This window comes from Sinocyclocheilus rhinocerous, unplaced genomic scaffold (genome assembly GCF_001515625.1).
Source record: "Sinocyclocheilus rhinocerous isolate Xijiao unplaced genomic scaffold, SAMN03320098_v1.1 scaffold5768, whole genome shotgun sequence".
Lineage (NCBI taxonomy): Eukaryota > Metazoa > Chordata > Actinopteri > Cypriniformes > Cyprinidae > Sinocyclocheilus > Sinocyclocheilus rhinocerous.
The window spans coordinates 29,707-40,953 of NW_015644805.1; the positions used below are offsets into that span (position 1 = coordinate 29,707).

At 36.6% G+C, this 11,247-nt stretch overlaps 1 protein-coding gene across 2 annotated transcripts; it reads left to right on the forward strand.

Moving 5' to 3' along the window:
• Positions 1-1,274: 1,274 nt before the first annotated feature.
• On the forward strand, positions 1,275-11,247 carry LOC107758822 (transcription factor HES-4-like). Of its 2 annotated transcripts, XM_016576650.1 has the most exons (5): positions 1,275-1,493; positions 10,089-10,227; positions 10,353-10,448; positions 10,539-10,620; positions 10,724-11,247. In XM_016576650.1, exons 2-5 carry the CDS (start codon positions 10,174-10,176, stop codon positions 11,185-11,187), a joined length of 696 nt encoding a protein of 231 aa, XP_016432136.1. In that variant the 5' UTR covers positions 1,275-1,493; positions 10,089-10,173; the 3' UTR covers positions 11,188-11,247. The 2 variants fall into 2 exon arrangements, with proteins under 2 accessions (XP_016432136.1, XP_016432138.1); XM_016576652.1 differs by lacking the exon at positions 10,089-10,227.

Below are 11,247 nucleotides of genomic sequence, written 5' to 3' on the forward strand. Positions count from 1 at the left end.
CAGGGTATAGTGTAACAGTCTGTGTAGTGTGAGAGTCCATGTAGTGAGCGGGGGACCTCTGATGGTGAGTGAACGGAAGTTCATAGACCAGATTCGTGACAGCTGCAGATACCAGGTTATTTTATGGTACCATTTGGAATAACAATCTTTTTTTTTTTTTTGGATTAAGCCCTTTTTAACTGTCCTCTTAGGTTGTTTTGAGAATGTTCTGTAGGCCACTAATAAAACAGGACCTCTGTACATTTGTTTGTTGCAAATTTACAGACAATGCAATTGAGATGTTTACATTGGCTTGTTGGGGTAATATTTCTGTCCACTGACAACAGTTTCCCTTCTGAATAAGCTTAACTGCACAAGTTTTATAGTTAATGAAATCTTTTAAAACAAATTACATTATATTTTCATTTCCTTCAATAAAAAGAGTTTTTTTAAAACATAATCAAGCTAGCTCATGATGACTAACTCATCACATAAACTCACACTCAACACTGAACTCACTGCTATACAACACTACATGCATTGTTACAGAGAGAGATCTAACACAGAGAGTCAAGGGTCAAGGGCCCAACTAAAGCAAACGCTGATCTCCATGATGGCGGCATCATTTTAACCAATAAAACATCAACATCTGATCCTCTGTAATTCTCAATATCAGCAGGTGTTCATCATTAATGCACAATCATCATTTAATTAGTCTCTTAATTATCTCATTAAATTTAACTCTTTGAGGACTTGGGATTTGACTCCAGACTTGCTTGTCACTTAAAGGAATGACTTGGTCTCACCTCTGGTGAAATCAGCTGGCTGATCGTTCATGGGTGGAATAAACATATGGCAGGACTTTTACTTTCGGACCCCTGGACTTTCCACCTCTGCTTACAGGATGCTGAAGCAAACCGTGCGTTTCATACAATTACTATGGATATATGCTTGGTCTGCAAAGAATAGGACTACAACATATTTTACACCCTGGGTTAGAGGCAAAAAGTGTTATTTATTTATTTATTCTTTTTTTTTTTGTGAAACGCACACTCATCCAAATCTCTCTCTCTCGCTCTCTCTCGCTCTCTCTCTCCCTCCCTCCCTCCATCCCTCCATTTTTTGCATCAGCGAACCCATTCGTTCATTTAACAGAAGGCATATTTTGTACGCCAAAAATACGAAGCGAGGAAAATTGACGGGCCGCCCCCACCTTTTCAGAAGCTGGTGCCGATTTTCCACATTTTGGAGTTATAAAGAAAGTTCTCTGGGAAACCTACGATTAGGCTATGCTTTAACACAGAAGCATAACCACAACAATCCTCTATCGTATTACAGCCGCTAATAGAGCATTTTGAAAAGTCTTTTGATTTGTTGTTACATAAAACTACAGTTCCCTTGTTAAAGACATTTGTAGAACCCCTTATTTATAACCACTTGACGTGATTTTACATATCTTTGGACTACTAAAAATATTGAGACGAAAATAGAGCTGTAGCTATGGGAGAAAGACCGTAGGTTTGTGGATCTTCCAAAAGAGAGAGTTTCATATTTGAAATTAAAGATAAGTAAAAACACAGAGAAACATGATGTAATGGCAAGAAACCATGTTTGATTCCTTGTCTTATTTTGCGTTCAAACGAAAGCAGTGTACACAAGTCGTTTATTCTTATACAAATGAGTCGCAAGTTCTGACGAGTAAATGGCAGATGTTTTGCAATTCAAGGCGCATCCATAGACAGGATTTAATGCTTCACAATGAGGGGGCTCGTCTTTTGTTAAGCTCTTGTGTTTCTCATTGAAAGGCTTTACAAAGGGTTCATCCTTCATGGAGTTTTAAAGTTACTTTCCACTAGTTCATTTCAGACCTTGAGAAAACCTAAAGCAATGTTAATGTCCCTCTCTTTTCCTTTGAGACCGAGATCTCAGTCCACAACCAAACACAGGGCATTGTGCACCTTGAACCAAAGCCTTCTGAATAACTTGCAGTCTATAGAAATTCATTATAGAACATGTTTGATTAGCCCAATACAAACAGGACGGACGCGTGGCATTTTACAGTGCCACAAATTAAATATGTCAAATTGTAGTTGTTAAATAAGCTATAGTTGATATCAAGTTGGGTATTTTGTTGAACTTTGCGGGAAGCCATTTGTTTCATTTAGTTTTTTTCTTTTCTTTTTAACCTCTGAATAGTAAAGGCGGTTCTCCGATTTGTTTCGCTCTTGGTTGACCCGTTCCGTGACATTCAGAATTCCGAAGACAGGCCATTATCTTTTGCATAAGCTAAATTCGTTCAGTAGGCCTATATCATATTTTCAAAATAGAGTAAAGAAAGATATAAAGAAATAATAAAGATGACTAGAAAGTGTAATGTAGGCTAAATATTCAAATTTAAGGTGCACAAACAGTGTCCATATATTTACACACCCATATGTCTATACATATATATAATTGTATATTGTCTGTATGTGTTGTTTCTTTTGTAGTGCTGTATTTATATTGCATGTATTTATATTCATATCAGTAAACGAATCGTTTTTTTTTTTCTATTTTGCTGAGTTTTAACATCAGCCCACAGTGTCAGTATTAATAAGATGTGGTTAATTGTTAATCAGAGGGCATCGTGCGATATAAGAGACCAAAACATATTTAGCGCATTTGTAGAGTCTACAACAGTTTTTTTAATTATTATTATTATTATTTTTTTTATTTTTTTGCATTTTTAAATCTTTGAATTGTGTTTGTCTGGCTTCAATTTAACGTACAGGACCTAATTGTGAGCAGAGAAAACAGCTTTTCTTCAGGATGTGGTGGCTAAATTAAAGGGTTAATGTGGTGCAACATGTTAAATTTAAGCGTGAAAACAGCATGATAAACAGCATCGACGAAGCACAAAGGAGTGAAGCCATCCACCATGTACCTAACTGCTGTGCTCCAATTTCATACCGATTTCGCGCTACTTTGCAGGACAGCACTGCAGCGTTTTGAAACAATTATTCGGCCCATTACACGCAATTTAATCTGAGATTTAGGCCTACTTGCTAAAGTGATTTACTGTAGCAACATAATCAATACGCACAGACAAATCAGTAGTCCTACAGTATATTTTATTTCTAAAAATGTAGAGTTATCTCTATTAGGCTATAATTTAGTAATCAATTAGATTTAGAAAGAAGAAGAAGAAGAAGAAGAAAGGAAAGAAAAAGAGTCATATAAGGCTATACATTGCCATTTATCCTGTCGCGTGTCCTGTGTCTTAAAGGGGTCATATGATGCGATTTCAAGTTTTCCTTTCTCTTTGGGGTGTTACAAGATGTTCGTGAATAGATAAGATCCCTAAAGTTGCAAAGACTAAAGTCTCAAACCCAAAGAGATATTCTTTATAAAAGTTAAGACTCTAAGCCCTCCTAAAAGACCTCGTTTAAACACGCCCCCACATGTCTACCTCACGGTGTGGGAAGATTTGCATAACACCGCCCAAATGTTCACGCAAAGAAAGAAGGCATAACTTTGATTCTTGCTGTAGTATTGTTGATGACAAACCAAATATTCATAAGTGTGCAGCGCATTTTAGGGAGGATGAGGACCGTTTCCTGATCCTGGGAGAGTAGCCTACAATGCTGGCTGTTATAATATAAATAATGCTCAATCACAGCCTGTAAGTACGCTTTCATATTTAAAGAATTTGCCACTGAGATTCAAACGCGAGTTTTGAGCAGTTGTGAAGAGCACCTTTTGTTTGTCGTTTCTCCGATCGCAAATGCAGACATGGTTTTATGTTTACGCTGCCTCGTTTGTAATGGGTTTTCATGTTTTTGTGTCGTTGCTCCGGCCGGACACGGCATCAACAGTATGTGTGGGGCGTAACATTTCCGTCTCACGCTTGAGGTATTCGGCCAATCATAACGCACTGGATAGCTGGCCAATCACAGCACACCTGGCTTTTCAGAACGATGAGCTTTGTAAAAATCGACGCGTTTCAGAAAGGCGGGGCATAGAGGAGAAACAATAATGTACAGTATGTGGAAAATAATGTGTTTTTGAACCTTAAACCACATAAACACATTTTATTACACCAAATACACAAAATAATGTTCTTTTTTAGCAACGTCATATGACCCCTTTAAGTCAACATCACAATCTTTCTCATTTTATAATTGCACGAAATTTGTCGTATAGTCTGTTTGTTATGATAGACAGGTCTATCATAATTTTCAAGTGGAATTCTGTTTTCCTCCAAAATATGCACATTTTTGTAGACCTGGCGAGATGAAGGCAGACGTTAAATTATAGGACATATGCTATATTAAATGATTAAATTTATTATTATGCATAGCCTAAATGCTGAGTAATTTGTAAAAGAGTGCAAGTACAAAGTGTAGTAAAAGACTATGTCCTACAGTGAATGCATGTAGCGCACAGTTAGCCTAACGCTAAGTCAAAGACTTTCTCAAGGACCCACTCTATTGATGGGGAAGTGTGGAAAATCAGGCGGATAGGGCCCTCGAGGAGGCGTTCCTCTGATTCTCCTCGCTCTGCTATTTGAAGGGAACATCTGTGAGAATTCTCTTTTTTTTTAGACATTACGTCCAAACTGCAAAAAAACAAAAACAAAAAACAAGAGGTAGCCTGCACTTTTCGGTTTCGGATTTTAGTAAACACACACACACACACACACACACACAAATATAATCTTATGACAAACGTGAGCGCATACCTTACACATACGAATTATTTTTAATTAAGCACTGAACATTTGTTCTGATAAATGTTCTTCACAGAAAATGAGCCAAGGCCACTGAGTCTGAGTTTGAAAAAAATAATTAATAGTATCATTTTTCTTTTGATAAAAAGTGAAAATGGGTCCCACAGACCCGAACACCATACAAGGGTTAAACACACACACACACACACATTGGAGTCTGAATACAAATCAATCAAATGAGTTGTGGAAGGACTAGCTGTATACATTTTGTCTTGCTCAAATATAGCCTATAGTGAAAGATAACTGCAGACATGGAGGAAATGGGTGAAAAGTCTATTAAGACTCTTTTTCTTTTCTTCTTCTGTTGTTATGTTGCACATTAGCAACATATTAGTGCACTGCTGCCTCTCACTGCTTTATTAATGTCATTGGTTCCTTTGTGGCTACTTGAATATTTTAAGTAAGTGTCACTCAAAACAGTAAGTAAATTGTTTTATTTGCCTTGAAAGTTGCTGGAACTTAATAAAACCTAGTAAGTATAACAACTAAGTAAAGATTACTAATTAAATCTAAACTATTGGATTTTACAGTGTACCTGATTTCAGTACCTTGGACAACGACACCACAAGCGGTGTAGCGCTGCATGGGCTGTGTTTCTCAAAAGCAATATGTGAGCTGCTCGTTGCCCATTTTCTTTATAGTGAACAAATGTTCTTTAAAAAATGTTATTCACACTAAGAAAAAGTGGTTCTTTTAAGAACTGTTAACTGAAATGTACTTTGGGGAGCCCAAAATGTTTCTTATGGTGTCTCCGTGTTGCCCCTGCCCCTGCCCCTAGTAGTAAAGCTGATCACTCTTAATAAGAAAAAAAAATTACCAGGCTTACCAAAAGTGGCTATATGACGTTGAGATCCAGTTTTTACATGGACCCACAAATGGTGCAGTTTGCAAAAGTAGTTTATTGAAGACGATCGAGAATGACCGCAGTGGGATACCAGTCACCATGACGATATACTTATTAGAGAGGTAAATTGTCACTTTGTTCGCTCATTGAGACCTCTGCTGTGCGGAACCGGAGGATGAACCGTGAAACCAGGGACGAATAGTTTCAATAGTGAGTCGCAGCGTAGCATATGGTGCTGCAAGCACACCGAACGCTGTCACCAACAAATTGCAGATTTCATACTAATTTTATCTGGAGGGAAATTCCATGCCACCCACGCGACTCATCTGTGTGGCTTTTTGCGTTGTCTTGTTGTTCAGTGTTGGCTAGCATTCTTAAGCTACCTAGAAATATATTTACAAAAAATTAAGTAATCAAAATAAGGCAAAATAAAACGAATTATGTTTAAACATGTTTGTTTAACTATATTAGTGAGGACATTTAATAGACGTCTATTGTTTTTTTATCAGGTTAATACATGCGTAAACTAACTCATAAAAAATAAGCCTCCAAATAACCTGTGCAAAAAGCTAGATTTACATAACCTGAACTTGATTTGGCCGTTTTAACTAGGTGTTAACACAATAGTCGGGGTTCAACAAGGTTCACTAGTGAGAACATTTACCTTTTTAAAATTTGCAACATTTTACTAGTTTACTAAATATTTGGGGACATTGCATATACTTATAGTCCTATTGCTTTTATATACAGCTGTTTAGAAATATTGTAACTTAACCTTAACCCGCACCCTAACGGAGAACTTTCTTCAAAATAATGTTTTTTTTCTCTTTTTTTAGCGATATTATCATATTAAGCTCACTTATGGGTTAAATAGATTCGTTCGCGCAAGCGCATATCTGAATTTTTGAGAAGCCTAAACGATTCCACTATGTCATGAACCGAACAAAGAACAAATGAAAATACATTTGGTTTATTTTAAATATATGAATTATTTGTGACAGATGAAAGAATATTTCACTAATATATATAGAAGAAAAATAGTTTTGTTTGAAAATGAGAATAGCCCCGTATTTTGAAAGAATACGAATTTACGATAAGAACTTTCATCAATAGGCCTAATTTATCGCGATAAAGTCAATATTCGCTGATAAATTTGTACTAAAAACAGTGTTCACAAGTCTTCGTTCTTATACAGATTTTGTTGCTTTTCCTGGAGGCTAAATGACAGATGATTTGCAACTCAAAGAGCCCCAATAGACAAGATGTGGTGCTTAACAATGTGAGGGGTCTTTTGTCTTTCGTTTCTGATTGAATGGCTTCACACTGTTTCCATCCTTCGCGGGTTTTAAGTTACTATCCACTAATTTATTTCAGCCCCTAAGAATACCCAAAGCAATGTAAATGTGCCCTTCTGTTTTTCTTTCCTTAGCCAGTAACCTTAGTGCACACAGCCAAACACAAGACCGTGCACGTCTAATTCAAAGTAAAGACTTCTCAAAAGACCTGCGCTCTAGTCTATAGAAATTCATGACATACAATGTTTGATCAGACCAAAAAATAAATAAATTGTCGCGCGGCATTTAACTATTTGTAATAATTATTATTATTTAATAAACAATGCAGTATACAGTATGTGGATCATCAGCATTTTACAAAATAAACGTTAAATCCAAGGCTTGTGAATTATACTTTGCTGAATTTAATATATATATTTAATATTCGGAAAAGTTGATGTTTGGAAAATTTGCTCTGATCACATGTAGTACATCACCTGCAGGACACATTGCAAGTAAGTTTTCACTGTAAAAATGTAACATTAAAAGGAAACACTAAAACAATCGTTCAGAATACAAAACCAACCCTGCATCAGAAACATAATGCAACGGCTTTACTGATGTTATAAAGAAGTTTATCTCAAATGTCTTTGAATTGTGATGACAGTTTTGTTTGACTTGTTTATATTGTTGGTAACCCTGTCATTTTGAGCTCAAGAACATCAGGTGTGTCTCTTTTACCGCCATGCTTTTTGTATTTACATGTTAACAATGAATGGTAGCCCTTTGGAAAAGGAACGTTTATTGCAGTAATTGTATAATTACTTCACTAATTGTTGTTAACAAGCCATAGAATACTTCAGTCACTACACGATCTTCTAACTAGGCGCGCATGATAAAGGGCAGTTAGGGTTAATCAGTTACAGATGGAGGAAAGTGAAAGCACTTCCAAGCTTTTGATAAACATGCGCTTAACCTTTATCGCAGTCTATGCCAATTTCGAGCACAAATTGTTCCTGTCTTGTTTCTGACAAGGTTTCTTAACATATGCAATAAAGTGATTTTTCCATCTAAGCTTTGTGCGTTTAATATATATTTCATCTGATCTAAAACTATAGACTTTGGCACAGTTAACTAAGTAAATTGATTTGCTGTTGAAAATTAACTGCTAATACAATGGTGTTTCTGTGCGTGAGAGTGACGTGTAAATCAGCTTCACAAAAGAGAGCTGATTTGCTCCGATTTCATACTGATTTGTGCCATTTTACGCTGTGAAAAGAGAAACAACTGCGGCGTTTTGAACCAACTTTTTGGCCATTACAAACGATTGAATTTTAAATGCTATAACAAACATGCATCTGTGACCCGGCATGTCCTTTAGCCGAACGTGTTAAGAAAAACTTAAAATACGGAACAACAGAAAAGCTATTAATTAAAATGATGATGTTAAGAGCACTTTATATCGCCTACATATTAATCACAAGCGACACCATTGCGGTACAGACTTTTTCTGATGGACAGTACCAGAAATTGCTATAAACAGACTAGGCTACTTAAAATAGCAAAACACTTTCCCTCTCAATGTATTTTGTAAACACTGTACACTTTTTTTTTGCAAAGTTTTGGTGCAATATTATTGTTTTGTAAAAAGGAACTGATTCCTTGAAAAAGAACTTATTTTAGAAGACATACAATAGACCCGAAAGATCAATCGCTTCGCTATACACATATAAACTGCAGTGTTTTTCATTGCTTTCTAAAGGCTCTTGACCGGAGCTGCTGAAATGGTCATGTGAGTCCATCCCGGTGTCACGTTATTTGTTCCCTTTGTATAAATAAAGCTATTATATAGTGAGGCCGTCTCAAGCGAAAAAAAAAAAAAGTCTTAAAGCTATCAATGGACATTCATTCGTCCTGTCGCGTGTCACGCTTTTGAAGTCATTCTCTGTCTTTTTTTACTGCGCATGTGCAACAGGACATTATCATTTTAATCAAAGAAAAAATTAAAACCAAAATGGCATTGCTGCAGCAATGTGCATACAATTTTTGTTCAAATGATCAATATTTGAACAAAATAAAGTTCGCCGGAATAAAAGTATCCAGAAATGAACCATGCTGTGGCATGATGTGACGCGAGTCTGTATTGATTTTGAACTGTTCATCATTTTTATGTGAAACTGTAATTTTTCCTTAGTTTTCCTTGGTGGAAACCATAGGGCCTATACTTAACAAGTGTTTTTTTTTTTTTTTTTTGGAAAATCCCTGTATGACATTCCCAAGGACAGGCTCTATTGATAGAGAAGTGTGGACAATCAGGCGGATAGGGCCCTCGGACAGGAGGCGTTCCTCTGATTCTCCTCGCTTCGCTCTTTGAAGGGAACATCTGTGAGAATTCTACTTCTCTTTGAGAACATGTATGTTATCAAGCTTAAAACTTAGAGCTTTCCTTGTAGCATGACCGTCTGTCTGTATTCTACAGACAACCAAAGAATCCTAGAGCGTTTCTGGCGGTTTTAGAAAATGTAGCTTTGGTTTGTAGAATCTTGACGTTTTAATTCAGTAAAGGTGATTCCCCTTCCTTATTGGCAGAAAATTGCCACGTTGTGAAGACACGGAAAAGATTTCCACGGTGCTGCCTGTCTCAACATGGCGTGAAACTTGAAGAGAAAGGGATGAATAGTCAGAGCTAATTCCTCTACATCTCGACTGGTTATTTGTAACATTTTCCATTTTACGGTGTTTCTGTGGAACTCTCTATAGGCTACATTTTCACCCCACACGACGATCTCATTCGTTCTAAACTAATGCAAATGAAATATAAGATAGGCTAATATATAAGATAAAATATTAGATCATATGATTATAAGGGTTAGCCCATGTTTAGAAAAGCCCCAGTTTGCAATTTCAAATAAAATAAATTAGACATGCAAGAGAAAAAGGTAAAAGACAATTACGTATTACGCCAATATACGACCAAGTAATTATTATTATTATTTTATTGTGCATTTTTCTTCAGATTGTGTGAATAAGAAGTCTCATGGTTATAAAAGAGAGTAGCACCAAAGGCAATCCTAAGCTCCTTTTTTTAAGAACAAAAGCACAGCCGGGAAAGCAACTTCATGCTGATTGGGTGTCCAGCAGAAACTAAATGGATGCTCTTTTTGCGCACCAATGATGTGAGCAGTGCATTGAGATGTTAAGTGAGTCTCTCTTTATAAAGCAGGATGCTAGGGAGAATTCCTTCACTCTGACACAAGGAGGTTGGATAATTCATCTGGGTATCTAAGCGCAACGAGCATTTGAAGACAATGGCTGCAGCATCAGAGAGAGTGGTAACGGCGAAAACTCAGAGCGTTAAAAAGGTGATTAGAGTTATAAGTTAAACGATTTTATTTTTTTACAATAAATAAATAAATAAAAATCTAGAACTTCTTTATCAGCGTGCATTGATTGCATTTTAAATAAAAGAAACGGATTTGTCTTTCAGGTGTCCAAACCACTGATGGAGAAGAAAAGAAGAGCACGTATCAATAAATATTTGAATCAGTTGAAAAGTCTCCTGGAGAGTGTCTGTTCGAATAATGTAAGAAAATTAAATGGATTTAAAATGTATTCAAATTCTAACATCAAATGTCTGTCTCAAAAACCAACTGGTGTATTTTATATTATTCAGATCCGCAAGCGAAAATTGGAAAAGGCTGATATTTTGGAGCTTACAGTTAAACATCTGATGCATCTGCAAAACATCAAAAGAGGTTTGTGTTCCATTAGCATTTAAATAATTATTATTCGTTACATTTTCAACATAATTTAAGTGTATTATTGGAAAACAATAACTATTGATTTATCTAAATGCAGGAATGCCCACAGTTTGTGACTCTGCTGAATATCACGCTGGCTTCAGAAGTTGTCTCGCCACTGTCAGTCATTATCTTCTCGCTTCGGACGCAGACAGAGATTCCCGCTCCATCATGCTGACACATCTTAGGAGCGGTTCTAACCTTGTTCCTGATTTCAGTACCGCGGAGAGCGACCCTGCTCGGATCCCTGCCTCAACTTGTACTCTTCGTCGATCACACAAAGCTTCGTTTAAAACAGACGCTCCTTATCCCATCTTGCAGGAAACTTCAGACAGATATTTCTGCTCTATGCCGAAGAGGATTGAGATTTGTGATACGGACAAAATATCATTTAACGCACAGGCTGGAACCCATGGATCCAAGAAGCTCAAAACCACACACTTCAGTCTTAAAAATACAAAGGTTGACGAGTGCTGTAATTTTTCTGAAGCCTTGAAACAGAATTATTGGCGGCCTTGGTAAATCTGAAGAATTTAAAATGTCACTGTTTTAACACTTAAAGTAGCTCTAATTTTGCTTCTC

What these genes read in the sequence shown, in the direction of transcription:
- LOC107758822 (XM_016576650.1), top strand. Translation starts at nt 10,174, where the DNA reads ATGGCTGCAGCATCAGAGAGAGTGGTAACGGCGAAAACTCAGAGCGTT. An exon ending in AAACTCAGAGCGTTAAAAAG is followed by an intron (nt 10,228 to 10,352) that starts GTGATTAGAGTT and finishes TTTGTCTTTCAG; the next exon opens with GTGTCCAAACCACTGATGGA. An exon ending in AGAGTGTCTGTTCGAATAAT is followed by an intron (nt 10,449 to 10,538) that starts GTAAGAAAATTA and finishes TATATTATTCAG; the next exon opens with ATCCGCAAGCGAAAATTGGA.